We start from the raw sequence: 27,308 nt of genomic DNA on the forward strand, positions 1-27,308 counted from the left end.
GGCCGGTGAGTGATGGCGGGCGGGTGCCGGCCCGGGCAGGGGGGGTTCGGTCTGTCCGTGCGGGCTGGTTCTGGGGAGTGAGGGGCTGTGGCGGGGTTTGGTGTCCTGGCTGCCGAGAGGGAGGCTGCCCGCACCTCCCTGCTGTGCGCTGCGGGCCGAGCCCCGTCGGGAAGCGGTGGTTACGGCCGCGCGGCTGCTCCTCAGGGCCTGAGGGCCGCGGGCGCCTCTTGAGCGCTCCGGTTTCTGCTGTGGGAGCCACGGCTCGGCGCGGAGCTGGGCAGGCGAGTGCCGGCTGAAGTTACCTTATTTTTAAACCTGGAACGCCCGAAGCTTTATTAATAATCACCTCTTCAAGTCGGCTGCGGCGGTGCCTGTAGGCCAGGCCCTTCCACAACATCCTACAGCACCTTGGTGAAGTAGGAGGGTGCTTAGAGTGTCATCCTGTGGGTATTTGGGTTAAATCTAAAAGGTGGTTGTGTTTATTTTTTAAGGTCTAAAAGCATGTTTGTGTCATTGAATAAATTTTCTCATTTTAACAGTCATTTTAACGAGCAAAAGGAAACAATGTTAATACCACAGCTGGCTGCCCGCTTGCTGAGGGCTTCACGTGTTGCAGGTAAACAGCTGTTACGTGACCTGGTTTTGTGTTTGTTTTTCTTGGGGGTAATTAGGCTCCTGGAGATTTCTGGCAAGCAGTGCCGGGAGTGGTGAGGCTGTTGTTCGAGTGGTTGTGGAACGTTCTTATGGACCTGATCTATCTTGTTGCTCCGTTTTGATCTCTTTTTAAGCTTATAAGGAGACTCCTTGGCAGCAGAAAGGCTTCAGACAGCCAGCAGGTCCTGTCCATTCCAAGCTGAACTTACAGAGTTTACACAGAAAATAGTCTCATTTTAGCAGGGCAGTCCATTTGAAAAGTACTTCCTTGCTTTTGTGCTGTTTCTGTAAGCAGCTTCCTTTAGTAGATTATTCATGCTGCAGTTATCAGGTTCTGGTCAAGGGTTTTTCTTTAGATATTGGTTGAAATTTCTGCCTCTTCAGTGGAATTCTTTTCTTCTCCAAGGCCACCTCTTCCCCCGGGCAGTGTCTTCCTCTCCTTCTGCATCTGTGCACTACAGCACACAGCCACCCAACAAGAGTGGAGCCCAGCCTCTGAACTGGAGTGCTCTGGACCCTGAACTGGAGGAGCTGCTGATCCCCAGAAAACTCTCCATCAGTCCTTTGGAAAGCTGGCTGACTGTAAGATATTTCCTGCCTAAAGCAGAAATTCGTGATGCTCAGGAGGGAGCGGGTGAGGAGCCTCAGCTGAGGTATGACTGCCCCCCCTCGGAGGAGGGAGGTGATGTGGAGGAGGGAGGAGGAGCCCTGAGCAACAAACTGCAGTGCAAGAACGTTCTGCAGATCCGCAGGAGGAAGATGAACCGGCACAAGTTCAAAAAGCTGCTGAAGAGGAGGAAGTTTGTGAGGAGGAGGATAAAGGAAGGGCGCAAGAAGAGGCGTCAGGTGAGCTCAGGGAGCTCCGTGGCATCAAAGTAGCCACTTTTCTCCAAGTGGCCTCTGCTCTGGTAGAGGATGGTGTTCTCAGGTGGAATTAACCTGGGGGAAAATGGCAGGAGTTTGGAGAGCCACCATGAATTCAGGATTTATTGGTAGAATGGCTTTTTGTGTTTGGTTTGACTGGTCATGGGGTCTGTTTCTGTGGTTACAAACACAGAGGTGTGGTAGTTGCTGGGTGCAATTTCTTGCATGACAGTAACATAAAATATGCTGCTGATGGGGAAGAATTTCAGTGTTTGTGTGAAAGGTCAGTTCATGTGTCTGCTTTTTATCAGGGAGACTGCTTTAATTTTCATTTATTTTCCTGTCTTGCCAACATCCCCAGTTGCTTCCTGTTGTCTTTTTCTATACAGAACCTTTTGCTTCCCTTTTTCAGGAGGGGTGAGGGAAGACACAGGCTTGATGCAGGCTGTAGGTGCTCATCCAAGGCTGCCTTTCAGGACTCAGTGTGCTCTGACAGCTCAGCTCATTCTCTGTTAGTTTCACCCCACCCAGATGCAAATTTGGGTTAATTCTAATTATTGATTTGGAGGAAGCCATGTTGAGGGCTTTCTGATGAGAAATTGTCTTAATTGTCTTCCACTTCTAGTTTATGTCTTCTCAGTTTTCCTTGCACAGAACTTCTAAAACAGCCACTGAGATCCTTGTTTATTTTAATGCATTTTTCTGCAGTAAAGCTTAACTATTTTATTAGTTTTGTGTGTGCTATACCCAGATTCTCCTTGTGACACACAGGAGGTCGCTGAATGCTCGTGTTGCTTCTGAGCTACATTTCCAGGTTTTTGCCTTTATTTCTTTTTTCTTCTGTTTTAGATAAAATTTGAGAAAGATTTGGAGCGCATCTGGAAAAGAGCTGGTTTGAAAAGTCCTCCTGCAGGATGGCAAACACCCAAGATATTTCTGAAAAGTTCCAAGCGATGAAAACACTTGTAATGAGATTTAACTCGTGATTATAATTAAAAAAAAAATCATGAAGTACACGGATGACTTTCAACCTTTTTCTGAGTGTGATGAAACAAAGCAAGGAGCTCCTTGCTGCAAGGTACAGTTGGGTCTGGCTGCAGGGAGGACAAGAAATGTGTCCCAGGGAACCTGGTCTTGTGTTGCTCTTGTCGCTAGATGGCAATAAACTCAAAGCCCCGGAAACTCCTTGGTTACTAATGTGAAAGTTAACTGGAGCTCTGTGGTGGTATTTTAAGGAAAGGCTACGCCCATAATTAAAAAGTGATTAAGCCTGCTGGGGAACTGTTTGCATCCTGAGAGCTGTGTTGAGGTCACAGAGAGTCATGTGCTTAGCACAGTTCTGTAGGTTTGTGGGTTTTTTTCCAAACTGTATGTTAACAGTAGGCAACTTTGGAACTACATGTAGCTAAAACCTTTATAAAAGGCAGCAGAAATGCACTGCTCACAGTGCTGCACCTCTGATTTCAGTTTTGAGGTTTATTCTTCCTTGATTTGTGTTTTGTTTTACTTACTGCAGTAACTTGCATCTTCATTCTCTGGTGTAATCTCTGAATCTCCAAACTGCCCAAGGGTATGTTACCCATTTTTATCCACTAAGGCTTAGGTTGGTCTTATCTGTCCCTGGTTTGACATGAAACCTCTCTTGCTCTTGAGGAGCATTCTGGTGGAGCTGTAGATCACAACCTTGCCTGTTGTACTCATCTCTGCTGGGGTGGTGCAGGCAGGGACCATCTGTATGCCTTTTTTCTGGCTCAGCACCACCACCTTGCTCTCTTTACATTGGGATAGTAACTGGGAAAGAAAATTGATTGCAGTAGTGGGAGTTGCAAAGCATAATTACTCAGAAACTTGTGATGGTTCAGTGCAAGTGAACTCTTATATTATGGCAAGGAGCAGGTTGTATTAGGGTACCTGTGTGGGGAATTGCAGGTCTCCAGGCAGGAAAATAGCTTATTAAATGCTGTGCTCTGTCAGTAATAGCCCAAATCATGGTCTGCCAAGAGGAGTCATTACTGTCACATCCATTAAGCATAATTACACAACCAGGTATGGAAGTCTGGAACTCCTGTGTAATTTGTGTCTGTCAGCCATCCCAGGCAGTTCCTGAGTCTGAGTCATACAAATGCTCTGTTTCTTTTTGCTCAAGTACCTCAAAGCACACCTCAGGGTTTTTATTTTCTCTGTGGCAGATCCTGCAAAGACTGATAGGTGGCACTGATCAGTTGATACCAGGGTTGTAGCAACTTCCTTTAACTCTCTTGCCCACAAAATGCAACTTTAAACTCTCTCACTTTGCTGAACAGGGAGAAGCAGATGAAAGCTGCATCCGTTTTTCTGTAGGGGGAGCAAGAGTACTCACAAAGCTTCACTGAGTTGCTGTTCCTCTGCAAAAGGTGTGTGTACCAACAATGTACCTGCACACTTAGGAAAGGTGTATGAGCATCTGTAGCTGTGATGGAAAAATAAAAAAAAAGTTGGGCCTTTTGGTAATGAGGATTAAACCCCAGATGGGTGAAAGTAGAAACGTTTAAAGTGTAAATTTCAGTGGTTTAGCAATTTGGTTTGGCCTTTTCATACACAAACAGCAGAAAACTAGCACTTCTGATGGTCTGGAGTCTGTGGAAGAGATTTTTACTCTGTGGCAGCCATTTGCTCCAGTTCTCCACAGGAGCAGGCTTCTTGCTAATTGCTGTAGTTTTGGCTTGTTTCAAATTAATTATGTAGCTGTATTGTGAAAGCTACTGTTCTTTCTTCCATTAGCAAACTCAAGCCCAGTCTTAGCAGTGTATGTCAGCTCATGCCAGGGAATGTTTATGAGCTTCTGGTGTACAAACCATTGTATTGTGCCTCCTGTTACCTGACTACCATGAGTTCCTGAGCAGAAACAAAGTGCACCTTTCCTCTGGTGGGCTCATACCCATATGAAATGGGACACAAGATGTCAAAATGTTACCTAGGATAGGTGGGGGTATGTACCTTGGCTTCAGGAGCTCTGACTTGTTCCTCACATGATGAAGCCAGCTCTGCTTCAGTGGGTGTGAACCTTCCTCCCTGTATTCCAAAGGTAATAACCCTGCTTGTTTACAGGAGCTGAAAATCTGGCTGGAGTGATCTTGCTGATCTCACAGACAGCACCTGTGGATAACCAAAATGACATCTTTTCTTTTCACCATTCATGCTGTTCTCCTACTGGCATTTCATTTCTGACTGTGAAAACATCCTGGGTTGGGTTTGCTTGGGCTGAGCCTGCTTGGTTACCCTTCAAAAATAACAGCAGGCTGTTCTTTACCTGGGGTATTGCATTTGTAGAACTGCAATGGTTTTGAAAAGTGGGTTTTGTTTTTCCTACTGGTTTTAAAATAAATAAATAAAGGTATTAACAAAAATCACTAACTGAAGCTCTTGCAGACACCCAAGCTTGCTTTAAGCAGAGTGTGCTGGCTTTCCCACGAAGGTATCCATTCCTCCTTGACTTTCCCTGAAAGAGAGAAGAACAAAATTAAAACAAGGAGTTCTCTGAGTCAGAGAATCGAGGATGACATCTGATATGTCACTCTTGCTTCAATTCCCTGAAATAAGACTGAATTTTTCAGTCTTGCTCACTGTGTGGGCACTGGTGCCTCTTTCCTTTGTTATGCTAGTTACAAAACGTGTAAGAACTATAAAGTCCAGTGCTCTTGAATATAGCTGAAATTGGCTATCTTCAAAATATCAAAAAGAAGGAGGCTCACAGACAGTGGGATTCTATAACTGAGTGTACCTTATTTCCTTAGAAATTGGGACTAAAATTTTGCTTAAAGCAGAAGAATAACATGTAATATTGATCAAAATGTAGGTCTTTTTTACCAAGACTGGGTGCTGATCAGACAGGTCGCATGCTGAGCTAGTGCCATTGCTTTTTGTATGTATAGGTCTGGAGAAGACTTAACACCCCTGGAGCCTCAGCAGCTGCAGGCACTTGAGAGTCCCAGAATCAGCTGCAGAGTGCTTGGTGTTAAGACAAGGATGTGGAGTTTTGAGCAAGGAGCCTGCACACAAGGTAAAAAACCCAAATAGCTTGGAATTTACCAAATTTCACAGAATCGTAAAATGCCAGGTTGGAAGGAACCTACAGGATCCTCTGGTCCAACCAACAGCAGTTGGTTCCAGCCAGTTCACAAGTTTCTTTCAAGGGAATGAAAAGTTCATGGCAGGATGCTTCTGGCTGAGCTTTATCACCAGCTAACAAGGAGCTGGTTAAATTAGAGGTAGAAGAAACAGCAGCAGTTCCAGTCAGCAATGTGACTGTTTATAAACGGCACCGTATTACTCACCAGCTCCTTGGATTTCTTGAGTGCTTTTGAGTCAGAGCTGTTTCCTCTCCTGACAAAGGGGTTTTGCTGCTGTCAGCACTGAGACAGTTCCTTGGGGAGCAGCCAGCTGGAGTCTGGTCAGCAGCAGAATCAGCAGGTACCTCCTGGAGGTAGGGTCTGTGACTGGTCACCCAGGCTCAGCAGGCCTTGAGTTGTCTTCCCTGGCCTTTCCCATTGTTTCAGTTACTGTCCAGAAGAGGCTGGGAAGGGATAGCAGTGATGGTTATCAGAGTAAGAAATCCTTAGAGACCAGAAACACTGCAAGGTTCAATGTTACCCCACTGGGATGGCTATTATCCAGGATACCATAAAATAAGAGCTGTCATCTTTGAGCTCTGACATGTTTCTTCCATTATATTTGGCAAGATACTAAAAAAGTGTATTTTTATTTTCTTAAAGGAAGTAAAGATCTTTTTCTTCTCAGAAGGGTGGTAGAAAGTTCAGTTTAGTGCTGCAGTATTGTACTCAGATCTCTGGGTAGAAGGAGCAGTGCTGCTTCAAGCCAGAAGCTTGTTTATATGCAGAAACAGAACACTTGATTTCTAAAGAGGCAAAGCAAGCAGCACCCTTTTGTTTTTTTCTTCAGTGAAAGTTCTGGTTGCCAAAGTCCTCTTGGATTGATCTAGATACACAATTTGTGTGGACTACCCTTAGAAGTTGGCCAGGGCCCAGGTTTGTGTGTCTAAATAGAGCAGAAGGATTATATTGCATTATGAAAAGCAATCTCCTTTTAGCTGGAGTATTTTTATTTTAAATGGCCTGCAAACCTGAGGTAAGTAATAAAACTCTGAGAGGCAGCCTTTGAGCACCCTTTTCAGAGCCAACCTATTAATTTTCCCACTCTTTCCCAGTCATTTCTGATCTCAAAATAAGATGTTGTGCCTGGAATCCTACTGCTTAATTATTTTAGGTGGATGCAACAGATGGGCTGCAATTATTGTAAGGAATGGAGTTTCCCTTCTAAAGCTCAGAGTACCAGAACACTTCCAATGTACAGAAGGGCTGAAACATCTGGTCTGAGGCACAATGCTGGTGGTCAGAAAGGGGACACAGAATGTAATCTCTTAGCTAAATTTCTGCTACAGGAGTACCCTCAGAACTTTTTGGTTCTTCACAGAAATAAAGTGCTGTGTGCTTGTAGCTGAGGCTTTTCATGTGCTGGAGAAACCTGACCTAGTGCTGCCTGTGTGAGATTGCTGGAGAACTGCTCTGGGAGAGGCTCTCTGCTTCACCCTCTCCACTGGCACCAAGTCGGTGCTGTTAGTGGGTGATCACTGCTTTGTCCTGGCATGTGAGGACCAGAAGGATGGAGTTAGGCAGTACCAATTATGGCATCAAAGCCTGATTAAGTATATCTGAATCTTCTTCCTCCTTCAGAGTACTTTTAGGTTCAGACCTGGGTGATGTTTTTGTCTCTGATAAAGGAGAGCAGCAGCACAGGGCTTCTTGGTGATGTCTCCTGCATTCAGGGCCTGGAAGTGCTGTAGCTCCTGTGCTGCTGCCCAGCCTCGTGTGGATGTGTGTCCCACCATGAAGAGTCAACTGTACAGCCAGAGAATTTGCTAGTTTGTCATTCTGCCTGTGGTGAGAATGCAAGGAGTGAGATTCTGGTTGTGCTGTGTTGGTGGTCAGCCAGGACTGTGGTGTGATGTGGGATTTCTGGACACTGTTCTTTGGTGGCCCTTGGTCCAGTTAGTTCTGCCCTTGCTTCCTCAGAACCTCCTGTCCTTGGTTAACAGCTGCCATGTAAACTGCCTGGGGATCTGGAATGAAAAGGTACCAAGTGTTGCTGAGCTGACAGATGGGACCCAGGTCTGGCTGGTGCCTTTTTTTCTGGAATTTAGAAAGTGGATGAGTAGGATGAGTAATGGCCAAGTGGAAGGTCATGGTTCTTAGCCTCTGCTTTCTCTCACATTTCTTAACAGAAACACACTGGCTGAGTAAGTGTTCAAAGTGCTGATTTGATCTCTCAGTCATTTCCTTTGAACCCTCAGAGCTGTTTACCAGCTGCTAAACTGGACCAGTACTAAAAGTCCAACCCCTGGAGGGGAGCTCAGTGGTTTCAGCATGGATTTCAAAAAGTGAAGAACCACAGCTTCCATGGGAATGAGACTCCACATTCTCTTTTCTTCTAATGAAAGGGGTAACCAAACCATTCCTTACAGAGCTCTAGTGCTGGGACTAATGATCTGATGGGTATTTGTGGAACATAAGGTTTTATCAGGAAGATTCTTAGAAGGTTTAAACAGACATAGGTCCATGGTAGTATGATCTTGCTGATTTATACCTTGTATCTGCTTCTGGTGATTTACGGGGCACATAAATCCATTTAGCTTTTCTCCCATGCTAAACCCACTTTTTGGATTTCATGTTGTGGAACAATTGCTAAAATGCATTTTTATATTGGAAAAATAATCTTCAGGCTTTAGTGCAGGGAAAAAAACAAAAACAACAACACCAAAACTGTGTTGGTTTCCTGGGCAATTTCTCTGTTTTTGCAACTGGTTTCTACTAATGGTTTTGAGATGAATCCCAGGAATCTGAAGCTTTGCAACAAAAGGGGATATTTAAATATAGTGCCATCCAAAGATGCTGGATGACAGGACCCACTGAGCTGCAGAAATGCCTTACAGCAAAAGATGCAGAGCTCAGTGACCTGTTACCAGGGCAGTAGTGCTGAAAGAACATCTAAGCTCACACATATTGCATCAGATAGAGAGCAATCTGCTTGGATGCTGCAGCTGAGCTCCTCATTTGAGCATTTCCAAATCTCTGCAAGGCAAACTGCAAAGCTCAGTGCATTATCAAAAGATCAAAAGCCTCTTGAGATTCCATCTAATTAAATATCTTGCATACCTGGACATTGATTATGCTCCAGTGCCTTTGGCACAGAGGGAAGTGGGACTTCCCAGCTGGAGATCCAAGACAGGAAGAACTTAAGGAATTGCCTGCATAGAACAGTCCTCAGATAACACTGTTCTGGGCAACATTTTGCTTCAGGAGTGCTTGGGCATAGCACAGCTTAGGCCTTTGCAGTGACTGCCACTATGGGGTGGGTTTATGGTACTCACCTTTCTCTTTGCTGGCAACAGGTTTTCCCAGGGGCATTATCAACTGTTGCTGTGATTTTGTTTTATCCAGACCCAGCAGAAAGGGTGTCACAGATCTCTCGTGCACTGGATGTGTGTATCTGCCTTAGCTGCTGGTTTGGTGACTACATCACAGACTAGTGATCACAGTGGACTGCAGTGAAATAAAAGAAAGCAGAAAAACATCTGACCAGACTCTCAAATTGTCATTCTGAACACTCTCTACAGGGAAGGCAAATCAGGGGCTTCAGATTTATGGCTAGGGAACAAACATTGTAATGTTGGTGCTGTGAGAGATGTACAGCTTGTTACATCACTGGAATAATGACAGGCTGCACTTGACAGCCCTGTTATTGTGGTTGGGTTTCAGTTTTGTCCTTTAACTTCACAACTCTTGCTGCAAGTTGGATTATTTCAGGCTTGCCTATGGGATTCATTGCAGCTGAAAGATTTGGTTTAGTGAGAAAAGCTTTGCAACCAAATGGAGCCTCCCAGGAAATGCACACCTTCTGGTAATTTCCATGGTTCTATGTTAGATTGCTCTTTTCCATCAGCAGGCAGCTCTGAAGGCTCCCCCTACTCACACCAGACTAGGAATTACCCTTGTTTCAGCTCATGAGTATATATTTTCTTCTTTCTTTTGATCACAGCAGAGTACTCTGGATCCTGTATTTAAAGATCTGAAGAAGTTGTTGGTAATATGTATAGTGTTAGCAAATCCTGAACATGAAGCCTTCTACTGTAATTTGTCTTTGTATCAACAGACAATTAATTATGGATTCCTTTTTAATACTCTACATCTATTTGTAGCTGGGAAAACAGGGAGGAAGTGGGCACTTTTGTTTCCCAGGGTTTGTGGTTCTGAAAATTGCAATAAAAGGATGGAGGGTACCTCTTGGCATCTGACCTTCTTCCCAGTCTGATAGTTGCTCAGTTTTTCTAGGCTGTTGGTCTTCAATTCAGATTTATTGGGAGGGCTTGCAGTGAAGCCTGCAGGTATGGAAAACAAAAATGTTAAAATGGAAGAGATCAGGAAGAGAAAACTTCTTGGCAGACACAGGTAGCCCACTATTGTCTCCCACAAGCTAATTAATCTTGTGATCCCTGCACCTTCCCTGTCAGGGCTTTTTTTCCAGCTGAGTCATCAGCATTTTATATCTGAAATAGGTATTTCATATCTATTTCATATCACATCTGAAACAGGAGTGACTCTGGAGGCATGGGAGCCTTTCTTCACCCTGCTGGCCTGATCTGTGATGAAGCTAGCAGGTGCAGAGATTCAGGAAACAACAAAAAAAACACTTGTATGGGTGCTGGAAGGTTCCGTTCCTTTCCTTTCCTTTGCATGGATGAAGTTGGTTTCTTTGGACAGGGTGTGTGGCCAGAGTATGCAGCTGTGTATGCCACAGTGGGCAGCTGGGGGATGCTGCTTGTTTTGAGAATCAATACCCAAAATTAATGCCTCAGGGAGTGAAGAAGGAGAGAAGCTCAGGAACACAGCTCAGGCAGCTTCATGGAGAAGCTGGTTAAAAGTTCAGCTCCTGATGGAGCAAAGTGTTGACAGAGCTGCCCTTCCAGCATTCCCTTGGACTAGCAGAGCTCTAGGAAGACAGAGCTGACTGGAGACTGCAGAATTAAATGTTGAGGAGAAGACAAAGATCTTTGAAATAGCCTCCTCTGTCCCTTTCCTCCTCTTGTGAACCCCAGAGAAACTGCTGCTCTTTCCTTCCAGTGAGTGCTTTTCTTTAGGAGGCTTCAGTGCGTTCAGCCTGAACTTGGCTTCTGTCAGTCAGGAAATAGCCAATTCATGACTGCAGCAACCACAGCAATCTGCATCCACCCCAGAAGTCATGCATGAAACAGCCAGTAACCTCTACAGTGCCAAAGTTAGGAGGCAGAAAGGTGCAAAAGCAACCTTGGAACTGCAACCTAAAAGGTTCTGCTGTGGCTGAAAAAATCCAAGGGAAGGAGAGGGTGCTCTGTTTGCTGTCTGTGCAATGGGAAGTAGCCAAACAGCCAAAAATTTTCCAGACTCGGATGAGGCAGCTCAAGAAAAGACTCTCAGATTGGAGCTTTTCATCTGGCTCCCTGGCCTGACAGAGACAACAAGAAAGGCTCCTTCTTCCACTGGACTTCTGGCCAGCACCTCAGCAGCTGTGGGTCAGCACTGTCCTTGTGATGCCTGAGAATCTGGCAGCAGCACAGAGGTTTTCAACTCAGGGAAGTAGTGGGGCAGGAGCCCTTGCTGGGGGTTGGACTAATGCAAATAGCAAGCAAAGACAAGCCTGTGTTTATGCAACAGGGTTACAGTCAGACTGGACATGGGAAGATTCAGGCTGTTGACATGGCTCAGCTGAGGAGTGTGGGAACTTGGGCTGTTGGTGACTGATTACCCACGAAGTGCCCCACTGAACATGAAGGATAGAGTTCAAGTCTGCAGTGAAAAGTTGTGAGGTTCTTATCTGAAGATGATTTTAGGGCTTTTTGCTAGAGAAAAAACAGCAGTTATCTGGATCCGTTTTGGACAGCCCTGTGATTTTAAGGAGTCTGTCCTCTCTGAGTATCCTGCAGCATTTTAAGAAGTAATCCCTTAAACTGAAAAACGTGGTGCCTCTGGTCTGCAAAGGCAAGCTAAAGCTATGGGAGCTTTCCCTGTCTGTGAGTGTGTGTACATGAAAGCTCTGGGGTTTCTTTCCTGAAGCAGGGTTTGGAGTTAAAGAATTTACTGCTTCTTTCTCTGCTGTTTGTCACTGATTGTTTTCAGTATCTGACTGGGTTAATACTTCTAATCCTTGTGGGTTATGTAAACCCAGTTCAATACATCCCTACAGGCTTTAGGAAGTGGTTAATGTAATTTACCACCTTTCCTTGAGCAAAGAGTGATGCAAATTCAGCGTTGCTTGACACTGTTCTGTGTCTGTAGTGGTGCTGCTGTCAGGGCTGTTTTTATCTTGGGAGTACAGGAGGAGGGGAACAGCAGCAGCAGCACATCAGGTCTGCTGTGGTTATGGTTACTGAAGGGTGTTGTTTGTCTTGGTGCCAGTCAAGTAACTCCAGCCCACTTCAGCTCTTGTAGGAAGGGCTGAAAGTACAAGCTCTAAATCTGACCCAGCTTTCCATGTCCTGGGCTCTGTGACAAAAAAACCTGTTCCCCCCACTGGGGCTTTTAGGTGCATTTGAGACTCTTCTGCCTCCATTGCCCAAGCTCCCACAGACTCAGTCTTTGTCATTATTACCCTTTTGCTATGATAGCTGCTATTAAGCTCTTGCTTACAAATCACAGGACAGAGTCAATATTGTTTTCTAGGTTGTCTTCTGAGACTTGAGCTTGAAGTAAAACCATATGAGGAGACAAAGATCAAAAAACCACTGAAGGCAACAGAATAAATCCGGTCTCAAGCAGACAGACAGCTGGATGAGTGTCAAACAAAGGAAGGAACAGCTGGATCAAGTAAAGCACAAGAAAAATTAGTTCCATCCCTAGGGGGAGGGAGAAAGATTGTTTGACTATCCCAGAGCCGTGTGGGACCAACTTTTACATCAAAGTCAGGGGCAGATCAGAAGGTCCCAGAGGGAGGGGAAAGAAAAGAGTGGGTGTTAGTAGTACTTGTGCAGAAAGTGTTAGGGAAAGGAAGGAGGTGGAGTGTGAGTGTAGGGGGAGAGCCGAGTGGGGAGGTGGGGAATTGGAAGTTGTAGGTGGAGTAATTCTGCAGAGTATGAGCTGCTGTCCACAGCTTTCTGGATGTAAATTGATGAGGTCATAGTGTTTCCCAGTTACCAAAAAAAAAAAAAAAAAAAAAAAAAAAAAAAAAAAAAATTTAAAAAAAAGTCGTCAACTTGTTTTTCAAGAGAGGAAAACAGAGAAGCTGAAGAAATGAAGCAACTAGCAAAACTCCTTCTGTGGCAGATTTTGCTTCAGCAAAGTAAGCTCTCATCTGGTTGGCATGATGTTAACTTGTTTTTATTTCAGCTGCAGAGGACGGGGCTGGAGTTAGCTGAAGATTTTGAACTGTTAGCTTTGTAAAGCATTTGTTCAGATGCCTAAGTTAGCTGTGCTTTTGTTTGTGAGGGGTGGGAATGATGGATTTCTCCTTCTTTGGGGAGAGGAAAGGGGAAAGAATAGAGAAATGTCTGAGGTTGTTTAAGCTGTACTCCATTCAGCATGTTTGTGTGATCTCTCTTTTTCATATCAGTAATCTTGATCAGCAAATTCAAAAGTAATAAGCTTTAGTGTGAGTTCAGTAAAGCTTGCATGGTTATATTTACACAAGCCAAAGTTACTTTATACTTTTGAAGAGGCAGAAGCAGCTGCAGTGTGTGTGTGTGTGTGTGTGTGTGTGTTCAGGATGGAGGAAAAAATTAAAGTGGCGGGTTGGTTTTTTTTTTGTCTTGTCAGCATAAAGAGAGAGACATAGGAATCCACTTTTGGGTAAGGTGCAAGAAAGGGATGAGCACAGGTCTGATGAGCTTACAATAACAGAATAGTTTGTGCCTTTTCCTTAATCAGTTTTCTGTCTGAGCTGAAAGCAGATTGAGGGCTCTCAGAGCCTGCCTCCAAGCTCAACAGGAAAACCCTGGTAAAGCTTGGATGGCAGGAGAAAATTGGAGGATTAAATGCAAACCCCCAGCAAATCCATAGTTGTAACATTTTGGGCTCTAAGGAAGGCACCTCTGATCAAAACACCAATTAAAGCTCTGAGAACAGCATGGAGAGGCTGCATTCAGGGTGCTGACAGCAGCAGGGAGGAGCACAAGCTTTTGGGGGACTGGTGACCCCCCTGCTCTTTGCAGCCCTATTAGTGAAAGGCTGTGACTTGTCACCTGAGCCTCTCCAAATTCCTCAGTAAGTGGAGGGTGTAAGCTGAAGAGCTCTGTTTGGTCCCTAATTAGTCTAGTTGCCATGTCACCACAGCATCCCCAGTTTTCCAATACCTCAAGGCAAAGCTTGGGAATTGGCAGCCTATGAGATCAGTCATAGGGACAGAAGGGTTAAAGTGGCTCAGAAAACTAATTTGAGGGGTGGGTTAAGCCTGTGGAGAAGGTGGAGAGGCCACTTACTGTGTTTCAGAAGCATCAGGCAGTCCAATTACTCCCCAGTGGGGTTTAGCATGTTGCCAGGGCACCCAGGGCAGGAATAGCAGGTTGGGCTGCTAGGGAGCAGTGGGGAAGCTCCATGTCCCACCAAAGGATGGTCTCTGACAGACTCTCTTCCAGTGTATTTTAGAGAGAGAAAATGTTCCAGGCAGCCCTGATGGTTGAGTCTTGCTGTCCCCGCACAACTCAGGTTGTAACCTAACCAGTGAGGAGGAGAAGGGAAGAAATCTGTTCCATGTTTGCTGAGATGATCTCTTCTGGAGAGGAACCACACCCTCAAGTGTTAATGTCTTGCAGGGAGGAATAGCCTGTGTTTGGAATGGCTGTGCAAACTATTTTGTGGGCCTAGAGCCAACACAAAGCAGAGCGGGGTTTATAAAGCTGAGCTAACATCTGAACTGTCTGTGAGAAAGCTGAGGCAGATCTTTGAGGGTTCCTCACTGTGCAGTGCCTGAGGTGTCGATTGGTTTCTTGTACAGACAGAAGGGATTTTCCTCTCTGCTGAGGCAGCACATTCTTGCTTTTTGCCCATCGTGTTCCTACCTGCTAAGAGGTGCTGGAATTGCTAGGACTGGGTGGGCGATTAAGGGCTCTCCAGTCCTGGCATCAGTTTTGAAAGCAGAAGGCTCTGCTGTTGAGAAGATTGTCCCAGGAAGCATTTTTAAAATAAACAAACATAGAGACTTGGATAAAAGCCCAGTTCAAAGCCTGACTTTGGCCATCAGTTGGCTTTGTGAGAGGCAACTTTTACTGAAAAGCTGAGTCTTGCAGCCCCAGGCCAGCAGGTGAGGAATGGGAGATGTCCAGGTGGAACTGTATTGCTCATTATGTCCCTCCTTTGCCTCTCTGAGATGGGCCCAGATGTAATTCCTGGTTACTGCTCGGTCTGTTTTAAAAAAAAGATAAGGCTACCAAGAGGGAGCAGAGCTCACTTGTGTAGCTGTCACCTTGATGTTACTGCATCAGCAGCCATTATCGTCTCTCAGGCACTGGCTGGGTCAGTTCCCTGGAGACCACTGCCATTCTCTAGAAGTATTTGGAATTAGCTTGGTAGCACAGGCTGCTGTTTTTGCAATAATTGTGTAACAGCTCTACAGAGACCATTAAATCCACTCCAGAGACAATGGGATTCATGGGAGAAAGAAGGAAGCTGACACACACAGATTCTGTGAAGAACATGGCCCTTCTCTAGGACTATGCCATCCCTCTGTGTCCCCAGTGTAAAGGTGATGGTGCTTGCTTTTTTAAAAGAAAAAAAAAAAAAGAGGCTGAGACAGACCAGGAGATGCTGGAGAAGGTGTGCAAAGGAATAATGAACTGAGCTTACTCAGACCAGTGGAATGTCAGCCTCAGATCATTGGTTCAGCTCATGTGCCCAGTGGGTTCTTCCCAAGTTCATCAGAAGCACTGCTGGTAGAGCTGGTGGTGTCACATCCTGTGGAGCACATATGCCTCTTGGCACTCAGGCTACCACTTATGGTGTTTGCTGTTTCCTTTTCTGCTCTGGAAGTCTTTCATCCTCCAGTATGAAGCAAGAACTTTGTGGTTTCATTAGCACATGCATCTACCTGTGAAGCAGACCCTCTGCCAGCAGCTGTCTCCAGGAGGAGAGAAGTGGTTCAGGCAAGACTCAAGGGACAGGATTCTGTCTAAACTCCTCCAAGGACACTGTCTAGAGAGTTCTGAGTATGTAAGATGTCTTTCAGAGCCTGAGGCTTTTACTTCTAGTTTGCTGTGATTTTTGTGGCTTAATTCTTTACTTGAAAAGTTCATGGGATTCAAGAAGTAAGAGCTGGCTCAGCCTTTTACAAGGGATTAGGAAATACTTTTGCAGGCTCTTCCTATATTGTGAGACCAATAGATTACCTCTGGGATCTGTCTGAGAGGTGTGCTGAGTCTGACAGAACATGCTGGGGGAGAGCATGTAAGTGTCCTCTTGTTCTTCTTGGTTTTTTGTATGTGGGAGGAAACAGAAAAGAGAAAAAGCTTAATCCTTCTTTAACTAATGCTCTATGTCCAGGTTATTGAAGGTCGGTTGTTTTAAATTCCATTTTCTCCAGGCATACATGAAATCAGAGACATTCCAGATTCCTTAGATTTCTAAGTGATCTCATTTAGAGCCATCTCAACTAAGTTTGAATCTTAGCCATGTGTGCAGAGTTCCAGCATTGCTGGGGGACCAGAACCATCAGTTCCTCCTTCTGTGCAGGCACTGTAACCCTGTGCCATCCAGCTTTGAGTGGCAAGTCAAAATAGCAGGATGGTGAAATGCAGGCAAGGTATCAGCAGGCTCTTCCCTTTTCCTAGCAGGATCTCCAGGTCACCCAGGAGCAGACTGTGGAGTTTAGTTACCAAGTCAGCAATCATTCTTCTGCCCTGCTTTGTCAGGAGCTGCCAGCAGAAGCTTTAACAGTGGAAGGAAATGAAAGCTGTCAAACTCCCCGAGACATAGGTTTTCTTATAAAAAAGATTACAGACAGCTACACCACTTTCTTGTTTTACAGTGAGTTGTGTTTGGAAGCATGCTGGAGAAATGCAGGTAAGCTGGCTGCAGGACTGCAGCAGCCTGGCAAAGACCCCTGTGGGGTAGATGGAGAGCCAGGACCTTGGGTGGTCCTTTCCTTCTAGCAGGGCCAGCAAATAGATGCAAAATGAGGGGTTTGGTGGTTCGTTCAGGGCTGGAGCAGACTGCTGGGCAGAGGCTGCATGGAAGGCTTAGGTGGAGACTTCAGCTTTATGATGCTGCATTTGGGCTCAGTGTTTTTTACATTAACTTGCAAGAGGAAAGGAGAAAAGTGAAAAGCATTCCTCTGGCTGAGCCAGGAGAGGATGTTTCTGTAGCACCAAAGCAATCTGATGTTCAGGCTGTGCAGCCAGGCTCCTCAGAATGTCAGACACTGCTCACCTTGTGATACTGAACTCTTCCCTTGCCACAGGGCAAACAAACAATTTGGACTCATGGGATGGCTTTGTCACACTGTGATACAGGTGGGTGCTGCTTTACTGAGCCCTGGCTGCCCAGTCCCAAATGATACTGATTTCTCCTGGTGAAGGCTGATTTGGTGCTGTAAAGGAGCTTTTTATCATTCCTTTGCTGTCCTGAGCTAAATCTAAGCCCTTGGTTTCCAGGAGCAGAGGCTGCCACCTTGTTGTATTTTGCCACCAGGCATTTAGTAGCCTATCAGGAGAGAGCAACAAATGATGGAATTACAGTGTCTCGTGTATGATGTCTCTTGCCTGTAGGAGAAGGAAAGGAAATATCTCAGCCCAGGCACCGAGGGTGTGATTAAAATATCCCCAGCCTGGAGTTAATTTATTCTCTTTGAAAATGCATACATTCCAAGGCTGAAAAAAAATGCAGCCTTTGTCTGGAGGACATTGTGCCTATGACATTAGCAGGACAAAACATCTGATGATGTTCTGGAACCCACTTAGGCTTGACTGTTTAGAGAGTGAATGATGTCTTTGTGTTGGGAATCTGAATCATGCTCTCAAAGCATGATGGCAGGAGACCTCCTAAACCCCTCCTCCCCAAAAAACAAGAGGGATTGGACCAGAGAAGTGCAAAGACAAAAGCCTTAGATGATTTCTTGCAAAGTTCTTCCTGCATAGTTCTAAGTCACATGGGTCTGAGGGGGTTGCAGTTGCATCCAGAGCACTCCAGCATTAACTTAGCAGAGCAGGAATGTGAGCAGGGGGACTCTGGGGACATGCTCCCAAAACTGGGCTGTTTGCCCAGCAGAGTGCTGACAACAGCCTGTGTCAGGGGGTGAGGTGAAACAGCCAAGTCCCATCACTCCTCATTTGTCAGGTAGGCTCAGCATCCTGCAGAGTTACAGAATTCTCTTGATGCATTAATCCCACCCTAATTCTATCAGGGTTTGATTCTGGAGTCTTGAACTGTAGATGGCATGAAATAAAGATGTGATCTGGATGAGGTTCAGATGCAGACTATGCATATCCACCTTTCTCTTAAGTTTTTGTTGAGTCACATACAATGCTAGGTGTCTGCTGCAGCACAGACCAACCCAGGTTTGGTCCTCTGGGCTTTAACCACAGTACACACATTAAATAAGTATTAACAGAGGGAGGGAATAGATGGGATAATAACAGTGGAGGTGGCTACTGAGTAAGAGTGTGCTTGTAGTTTTTTTCTTGCTTTGTTGTCAGTAACATTCTTCTTGTTTGTTTTTTTTTTCTTCTTTTTCGACAGGTTCTGTTGATTTATATTCAGGTGAGTGACATTTTTATAATCTGGCTGTTTCTGTGAGCATGAGAAGAAACCAGAGGGACCCTGCATCATGGACATGAGCCATGCATCCCATGGACTAGTGTCTGTAAGCCGTGATTAAACTGGGGGTTAGGAAGGATGTCTAGGACAGGTCAAATCCACAATCCTGGTAACAGACATCACTCTCACTGTGTTTTTTAAGTGGCTTTCTATTGCATTTTTCCATGGGAGAGCTCTGTGTTTGGTCTTGCAAGTTACTTTATTTTGTGTGGAAGGTATGCAGAGACTCAGAGCCACTAAAATGATCAGAGGGCTGTCCCTATGAGTACAGGGCAAAGAAGTTGGGGTTCAGCCTAGAGAAAAGGAAGCTCTGAGGTGACCTTATAGCAACCTTCCACTATCTGAAGGGGCTACAAGAAAGCTGGGGTAGGGCTTTTGACACGGGTGTGTCGTGAAAGGACAAGGGGAAATGGTTTCACACTTGAAGAGGAGAGATTTAGGTTAGACATTAGGAAAAAATTCTTTCTAGGGAGGGTGGTGAGACGCTGGAACAGGTTGTCTAAGGAATTTGTGTCTGCCCCTTCCTGGAAGTGTTGAAGGTCAGGTTGGATGGGGCTTGAAGCAACCTGGTCTAGTGGAAGGTGTCCCTGCCCATGGCAAGGTGGTTGGAACTTGGATGATTTTTAATGTCCCTTCCAACCCAACCCACTCTTATTCTATGATTCTAGGACAGCTCTGAGCCCTCCTTTAGTGTCCATGAAGCTGTTAACTCTGTCCTGTCTTCTTTACCCCTGTCTCTCAGTCCCAGCTGATGCCTCAAACCCGGAGAGCGTGGTGGTGTCAGTGCTGAACATCAGCGCAGCGCTGGGCTCGCAGGCTCTGCTCCCCTGCAGGAGCCACCGCATGGTCTGGACCCAGGATCGCCTCAACGACCGCCAGCGGGTGGTGCACTGGGACGTCTACAGCAGCTACTACGGGGACAGCAAGATGGAGAGGCTGTGTGACATGTACTCAGCTGGGGATCAGCGTGTCTACAGTGCCTACAACAAAGGGAGGATATTCATGCCCCAGAATGCCTTTACAGATGGCAACTTCTCCTTGGTGATCAAAGGTAATGAGTTCTTCCTCTGTTGTCTGCAGGATGGAGGAGTCAGGACTGAGTTAATTTGTTTTTTTTCAGTGAAAATGTCTATTTTACACAGCATATTCTAGAAATAAATAAAATACCAGTCTAATGAGGTCAGCGAAGCACTAGTGATAGTGTTTCACTTTCCTTTAAAACTGCCCCATTTTAAAAGAGAATTGGTAACAGCTCATTGTCTGAAAGTCACTTGAGCTTCCTGTGGACCTTTGTATTTCAGTTCCTGAACTGTAAACCCAAGCTTTATAGCTTGCTCTTGGCTGAACTTAAATCACCTTTCTCTTTCCATTGTCAGTACAAATACGTTCCACAAAAGAGCAAATAAACTGAGCAAATTATTCTGTTAGGGGCGAGATGATTCTCTGTTTTGCCCACCCTGATGATAAGGATGGGTTTTAACTAAGTTAATAAAAGGCCTTTTTTCATCCATACAAGCATTTGGGAAACAGTATAAATTACCTAAGTAATTCTTAAGTATAGAACATTCAACTTTCCCCCTCTTTTCCCTGTGGTACCAGATGTTGCAGAGAGTGATGAAGGCACTTACTCTTGTAATCTTCACCACCACTACTGCCACGTATATGAAACTGTGAAAATCCAACTAATCATCACCAAGCAAGGTAGGTCTGGCAGATAACTTGGGGTTCCTTTCTGCAAGGAATCTGGTCTGGCAGCTGGAGTTTAATCAGTTGGGTGTTATGAACCTCTCTTGTGTGCTAAACAATGCATGGAGCCTGTTAAATTATTACTAATTAAATGATTACCAATGAGCTACAGGTCCTGTCCGTGCTGGAGCAGTAGAACATACCTAGTAATAATCTATCCTCAATCAGGTTAGCCACAAAGGTCTGCCCTGTACAGTGGTTGGTGAGCTTATTCTTAGCATTCTGTGGCTAAAAAGCCTCCTCAAGTTACCACACCTTAACTCCAGCTCTAAAAGCAAGCTTCTGAGGGCTGTTGGCAACTGCAGCCTGAGCCACCCCTGAATCTTTACAGTGTCATTTAAATTGACCTTTGTATAATGCACAAGTGAAGCTACTGGGGCTGATTGTGCTGGGAAGCTGTGGAAGGGCTGAAGGGAGAGTGGAAGTGCACCTCTTCTGCTGCTGTTCTCACAGCTTCTCTGCAATAAAAACACCCAGGCACGCCTGCAAGCTCACATCTGCTCCTCTGTGTTTTGGTGGTTCTGCTATTCCTTTTCAAGAACAAAGTGCAAACCAGTGCTGCTTGAACTCCTCCAGTAATTAGGGCATTTGTGGAGAGAAAAGCATTTCCTGCTTGGAGAATTGAGGTACAGCATATTGAGGATGAAATCTGTTCTTCTCGTTCCCTTCTTAGTCTGTTGAGAGAATAAGTTTCCTGCTTTCTGAAGCCAGGGATTAACTCTCAGTTGTATGGGGAGGAAAGTGATCTTGCTCAGTGCTCTGATCTGGGATGTGGAAGATAAAAGTGGCATTTCTTTACTGACTGCTAAAATCGGTGTGAACAGGGCATATAAACCCATGGCATTTCAAGGCCTTTGGAGGGGATGTATAGAAGGGTCCAAGGGCAATCTGAGGTGTGCCTCGGTGTCCCACAGGACAAGTGGAGATACGTGCACCAAGGTTCCACAACTTGTGTTGTGAACTCCACAGCCTGTGTTGTGAACTCCACAGCCTGTGTTGTTTGTCTCCTCCACAGCTGAGGATGGGAAGGAGTACTGGGATGGGGAGAAGCCTGTGATTGTTGCCCCAGAAGGCAGCACCGTGATGCTCCCCTGTGTGAACCACAACCACATCTGGACTGAGCGGCACAGTGAGGAGGAGCAGCAGGTGGTGCACTGGGACAGGCAGCCCCCAGGGGTCCCTCATGACCGCGCTGACCGCCTCATCGACCTCTACGCCTCCGGTGAGTGCCGTTCCTACGGGCCTCTCTTCCTTCGTCAGAAGATGAACATCACTGACGCAGCCTTTGCCGTGGGGGACTTCTCCCTGAGGATTTCTCAGCTGGAAAGTGCAGATGAGGGCACCTACTCCTGCCACCTGCACCATCACTACTGCGGCCTCCATGAGCGCAGGATCTACAGAGTCTTTGTGACAGAGCCGGTGAGGGAGAAGAAGGTGGTGAACCTCACAACTCACAACATTGCCCCAGCTGTAGGTAAGTGGCCTCTGGAAGTGATTCTGGTTGAGGAAGAGGTGACTATCTATGTGCAGATGGTTAAGGAAGAGGTGAGTATCTATGATGGCACCTTAGAGCTCTAAAGAGCTCAGTAAGCAGGAATATGACACTTTATTCTCCAACATCAGCTCAGGAACCTCTGTTGCAAATGCCAAAATGTCTGTGTCCTCCCACAGTGGTCTGCAGAATCATCCGTGTTGAAAAGGACCTCTGAGATCATCAAGTCCAAACCTTGATCCCTTAGACCATGGCACCGAGTGCCGCATCCAGTCTCTTAAAAACCTCCACGGATGGAGAATCCACCATCTCCCTGGGCAGCCCATTCCAATGCCTGATCACCCTCTCTGTAAAGATTTTCTTCCTAATATCTAACCTAAACCTCCCTTGGCAGAGCTTAAGGCCATCTCTTGTCCTACTGATGGCTGCCTGGGAGAAGAGACTGACCCCCACCTGGCTACAACCTCCTTTCAGGGGTTGTAGAGAGTGGTGAGGTCCCCTCTGAGCCCTCCTCCAAACTAAACAACCCCAGCTCCCTCAGCCATTCCTCACAGAGCTTGTGCTTGACTTAGTGCCAGCGGGAGAAGCGTGGCCAAGGCAAACCAGTGTCCTGCAGAGGCACCAGAGACACTGAAGTGAAGGTGCCACACAGAGGTTTCCTTTATGAAAGTTTCTCCCAGTTGGGGCAGGAACATTTAGACTATGGTGTTGGTCACAGGTTGGACTGGATGATCTTGGAGGTCTCTTCCAACCTAAACAGTCTGTGATTCTGTGAATCTGTGACTATTCCTGTCTTTAGGATCAGAAGAGCAGATGAGGTCTTGCCTCCTTCACCACTAGTTTGTGGGCTTGGTTGTTCCTGAGCTGTTCCCATGACATGGGTGTACCTGGAGCTGCAGTGGATAGCAGAGAGGACCCTGTGGAGCTCCTTTAACCCTGTGCTGCAGCAGGAGAGGAGTGTCCCACCCATCAGGGGTAGTTACCCTGCTGGGAGGGCTGGAGTGACATCATGTCCAGCTTCTGGTTTCTTTGCTCCAGGGCAGTTCTGCAGCCTGTTCTCCTCTGCAACACTGACATGCCCTAAGGCAAGCAAGCTGTTCTGCTTTCATGGAACAGAAGGTGTGAGGGAGAGATCGATTCTGCTCAGGTTTTGCTGTTCCAACATGCCCCTGTTTCCACCAGGGTAGAGATTCTCTCCCTTTTGCATGGGTGTTGAGGTTGTGCAAGATGCCAGACTGTAAAATCAAGCACTAGGAATTTTACTCCACCCTCAGCTTTTCTGTTTTGTTTTGTTTTTTTAAAACCAATTTTCCACTGCAGTGAGCTATCATCTGACAGCCTGTCCAAACTCAAAAACCATCATGCAGAGAAATAAAATAAAAATCCCAGGTTTAATTCTTTTTGTTAAGTCTTTTGGGTATAGTTCCTTATTAACATTTAAAAATATGCATTTTGGTTTAATATTTATTGGCTGCTTATTACAGATTTTTGACATGCTTCATAGATTTTAAAAATAGGTCTATTCTTCTCTAGCAATTGGATTTTTCAAGTCACAGAAACCTAAACTTTCCCCGTGGGACTGAGGTTGGTACTAAAGTGTGGTGGCTGTTGGAGCTGAGCTGCTGTGGAGGCCAGGGCATACAAATTCTGGTCTCCTTGCCTGCAGCCCTTGAGCCCTATCCAGGTCCCATTGTGCAGATGGAAACTGGATCTTGTTTTCAGAGTTGCCCACCCAGAAACTAATTCTTCTCCTTCCTGCATGTTGTCCTGGTTGCTGTTGAGTAGTTACCTGCTCATAAGTTAGAACTAACAAGTAATTTTACCCACCACAGCTGTCTCAGTTTGGCTGTAGTGCCCTCAGTGCTGGGGGAACTTGCCTTCCTGAGAAAAGCTATTTCCACTGTCAAAAAGAACAGCCTTAAAACAGCTTTGTCCCCTACGGGTACTGAACACTGAGCTGGTCTGACAGAACCACACACAAAAATGTGCTGAGCTGATGGGAATGTGAAAGGAGCTGAGACATCCGGGTGCCTTTTTCAAACCCACTGCTGCTGAGGAGCCTGCTGGGACCTGCCCTTTTTGTGGATGGCAGGAAAGGCTGAGATCCTGCCCCATGCCACGAAAAAACCCTATAGAACACTTCTGGGGTATAACATCCAGGCAAAACTAAATGTCAGGAGATAAGGAATGCAAAGCAATGAGCTTTTTCTGCAAGCAGCTATAGTTTCTGGCTTAGCTCCAAGGCCCAGAGCCATTTCCAGACAGGAAACTTCATCCTGTTTTGAATATAAGCATGAGCTCAATTCTGCTCTCAGTCTCAGCAGGAGAAATGTGGTGTATGTCTCCTAATTCAGTGCCTTTTTCACTCTGAGTTTGCTTTGGAGCAAGCAGTTGAAGCACAGCATCTGCTGTGTCTCATGCTTATTGCTGAGCTGTTCTCAGGCCTTTGCCAGCCTTGGAAAGAAAATGGGACAAATACCCAGCACTTGTAAAAATGTTGTAAATTGTAAAGTTTTGTAAAAGCTCTGTTTTTCCCAGCAGATTAACATGTCCTTTTGGTAAAGTAATGTAAAGGACACCTCTGTTCTAACTCCAACCATTAAAACTTTCCAGTGGTCAAACCAGATCCCACCAGTGAGTTGGAGGCAGATGGGCATGGAATAAACCTCCATCACCTCTGAGCTTAAATTCTAACACTAGGATGAGGAGGACATTCTGTGTTACCTTAGTGCTGCTCTTCTGGGTGCTGCCATTCATCTGTTGGGTGCAATTGAAACAGTCTGCTGTGCCTCAGTTTCCCTGAGATAACATGGGCTGTAGTCTGCTGCCTTGCTGATGTGATGCATGATGAAATCCACCAGTGATGCTGTGTCAAAGCAGCATCCAAGGATGCCAGTATGATAAGGATTTTTAGTATTATTTGATTAAGGCAAGGAGACCCAAAGTTTTTGAATCTGTGTTTGCACTGTGTGTTGTTACAGTGACCTCTCCAGTGTTGACTGAAGTTTAACTCTGGACCTACCCCATCCTTCAGTACTGTGGGAAAGCAAAAAGCCCAGGAATAGGATGCATTTATGTTTGATTTGTGGCTCTGCTGTTTCTCCATCTCATTATGGCAGCTGCTGAAGAAGCCTTTCATGATCCAGAGATTTGTTAAAGCAGAACTGGCATGTATACTGTTTGCAGCTTTGCAAGTGGTTTTTTTGGGCTGGTATTTTTTAGCATAGCAGTGGTGAAAAACACATGCTAGTTTTCATGCTGGCACCATAGCCAGCAAGCACACAGCATCCAGCAGTGCCAGTAAAAGTGGAGTATTGCTGGAGAGGAGGGCTGGGCTACCACAACAGGGCATATGCTAAAACCTCTTGATTTTCTGGGGCTGCTGCTAGCATTAGCAAACCATTATCTCTGGTTTCAAAGTGCTTATTTCAATCCACTGTCATCTTGTTTGATTTTATTGATGGTCAGTTGGACTTTTTAAATGCTGGAAACCAACTACCTGACTAACTGGAACCAGCCACTATGCCAGCAGTTGCAAAAATGTCAATGTTTCTCACATTAGAACACATCTGCTAAATGGTACCGTGGCTTTTGGGATATTTCTCCCCAGATTTTCCCTAATTTCCAGGGTTCAGCTCCCAGGGGAATGCTGGGCCAGAGCTCCCCCCTGGTTCTTGCCTGGAGCTCTGTGAATGTTCATGGTAGGGAGAGAAGGTATCACTTTCTGCTCTGGTTTGGAGAGAAAAGCCTCACTCTCCCAGCACATTGTGTCTATGGGCTTGATCTCTGTGCCTGGGCTGGATTTGTGTGCTCCTCAAACTACTGCAAATCCCTTCCTCTTTATATGTGTTAAAACATTGACCTATTTATTTGAGAGCTACAAAAATGTTCCACGTAAGAGTGTTGAGTTACCGGAACTGAAATGTTGCTGCACCCACAGATGGAATCTTGGCTTTTCTTTGTGGGTTTTAAATTTTATTTATTTTATTGATTTTTTTTTTTTTTTTTTTTTTTTAATTCAAAAGGAAACTCATTCTTTGGCACTGAAAATTCTTCCCAGTCTGTAAATTATAACCCTTGGCAGGGAGGGGCTCCTTCATACTTGAGCTGTCTGGAGCCTTGGCAGCATGGTGCATGTGCAGAAAAACTCAGGTCTGTTTAGTGCAGCTTCATGCTGGACTTTCCCTCTGCAAATAAACAAGAGCACACTGCTAGCCAGGCAGCAGCAAGGTGCAGCAGTCACTGCTAATTCTTTGTGCTCCTGGGAAGTATAATGGTCTTGTGAAGAGCAGGGGCATCTTCCACCTGGCAGAGGTGCAGCATGTTGTAGGTAATGCAGCCATTTTCCCTTTCCTGCACACAGTTCAGCAGAGTTCTCTCTTTTTTTTTGGGTCTGCACACAGACCTGTGTGTGAATGTGCTTTGCTTAGAATGCCAATGACAATTACCAGCCTGCTTTTTGCTTTTCCTCTGCCATCAGATCCAAATGTTGTCAGGGGCCACAACGTTATAAATGTCATCATCCCTGAGAGCCGGGTGCACTTCTTACAGCAGCTGGGCTACATCCTGGCAACTCTGCTGCTCTTCATTGTCCTCCTCATTGTCATCGTCCTGGTCACCCGCAAGCACAGGCAGAGAGGTGAGTGCAGGCAGAGCCCCCAGCCCTGGAGTGCCTGGGGGGAAAGCTGATTCTGCAAAGAACCACGCTGGAGGCAGTGGTCCACTTCTGGAGAACCAGCAACCTGGTGGGGGGAGTCTTTGCAGGTGCTGATGCTGAGGGATGCATTAATGTGGTGTAAAAATGTCCAGGCCTTGATTTGCTGAGTTGCTCTGTTGTATGGAGAAGAAAACTAGAACTGCTAGATAGTTGCTCTTTATCTGTGGAATTTATTTAGAGCAGAAGCACCACATGCAGCCCTTAGAGAACTATGATGTCCAAGTCCTTGCTGGACTCCCTGTGCCTGGGGACTCTGAGTGTAATTGAATAAATGGACGCTGAGATCTTGGCTTGGAAAAGAGGAGCCTGAGCTCATCACTCCTTGCAGGGTGGGGTGAGAGAGGAGTGTGGTTAGATACCTGGCCTGTGGGAGGCTGGTGAAAACCAGCACCTGTAGCATGTGATGGATGCAGGCCTGAGCAAGGAGCTGGCCATGGGCAAGTGCACACAAGAGATGACAGGTGTGGGTAAGATTTTTTGCAATAAATGGGAGGTGGAAAGAAATGAAATATAGTTACTGCAGTTTCCTGTGGGTGGTCATCCATAGGTCTGTCAAAACCATCGGAAAGCTGGTGAGTAGAGGCAAGGGAAGCTCCCCATGGCTGTGGAACACAGTTGAATTCATTCTTGTGTATTGGAGAGATATTGAAGGTGGTCATTGTAAGCATCACAATATGGAGCACTGTGAATGAGCACTGGGTGTTGCTGTAATCACTGCTACACAGGAGGGGTTGGTTGGACTGGATAGCACAGCTTATTCTGTTTCTTCTCCCTGTTTAGGTTATGAATACAATGTGAAGAAATATGGAGAGTAAGTATAATTTCAGGGTCTGCTATCTATGATTAGAACACAGAAAAATAAACTTATGGGTCCCAACCCTCAGCTGTCATTAAGAGCCTAATACAGCTGAGGCTCTGGTTAGTCTGAGTACAGCCACGTGAAGCACAGGCTGTTTGATAGAGTTTATTCATTGCTTTCCACCAATTCTTTTGCAGCTTTACACTCCAG

At 45.7% G+C, this 27,308-nt stretch overlaps 2 protein-coding genes across 4 annotated transcripts in view; both read left to right on the top strand.

Annotated features, from left to right (window-relative positions):
• AURKAIP1 (aurora kinase A interacting protein 1) lies at window positions 1–2,538 on the top strand. The gene is made up of 4 exons (XM_071766702.1): window positions 1–443; window positions 540–616; window positions 1,061–1,500; window positions 2,368–2,538. The coding sequence occupies exons 2-4, from the start codon at window positions 565–567 to the stop codon at window positions 2,473–2,475; spliced, it is 600 nt and encodes a 199-aa protein (XP_071622803.1). The 5' UTR covers window positions 1–443; window positions 540–564; the 3' UTR covers window positions 2,476–2,538.
• The window catches only part of MXRA8 (matrix remodeling associated 8), a 27,503-nt gene continuing 2,710 nt past the window's right edge, over window positions 2,516–27,308 (top strand). The window contains exons 1-8 of one of the 3 annotated variants that reach the window (XM_071766697.1): window positions 2,516–2,596; window positions 5,430–5,557; window positions 18,267–18,287; window positions 19,087–19,395; window positions 19,944–20,045; window positions 21,106–21,564; window positions 26,063–26,221; window positions 27,080–27,110. In XM_071766697.1, the coding sequence (XP_071622798.1) occupies window positions 2,538–2,596; window positions 5,430–5,557; window positions 18,267–18,287; window positions 19,087–19,395; window positions 19,944–20,045; window positions 21,106–21,564; window positions 26,063–26,221; window positions 27,080–27,110 (1,268 nt within the window). In that variant the 5' untranslated portion in view covers window positions 2,516–2,537. Of the gene's footprint in view, window positions 2,597–3,821; window positions 3,912–5,429; window positions 5,558–6,008; window positions 12,883–18,266; window positions 18,288–19,086; window positions 19,396–19,943; window positions 20,046–21,105; window positions 21,565–26,062; window positions 26,222–27,079; window positions 27,111–27,308 lie in introns of those variants that run through there. The other 2 variants (XM_071766699.1, XM_071766698.1) reach the window with 2 other exon arrangements.

Source organism: Heliangelus exortis, chromosome 23 (assembly GCF_036169615.1).
Source record: "Heliangelus exortis chromosome 23, bHelExo1.hap1, whole genome shotgun sequence".
In the NCBI taxonomy this organism is placed as follows: Eukaryota; Metazoa; Chordata; class Aves; order Apodiformes; family Trochilidae; genus Heliangelus; species Heliangelus exortis.

Excerpts from the sequence above, each read along its gene's own strand:
- AURKAIP1 (XM_071766702.1), top strand. The coding sequence starts at position 565 with ATGTTAATACCACAGCTGGCTGCCCGCTTGCTGAGGGCTTCACGTGTT. Across the intron at positions 617-1,060 it reads GAGGGCTTCACGTGTTGCAG|GCCACCTCTTCCCCCGGGCA; the intron begins GTAAACAGCTGT and ends TTCTTCTCCAAG. Across the intron at positions 1,501-2,367 it reads GGCGCAAGAAGAGGCGTCAG|ATAAAATTTGAGAAAGATTT; the intron begins GTGAGCTCAGGG and ends CTTCTGTTTTAG.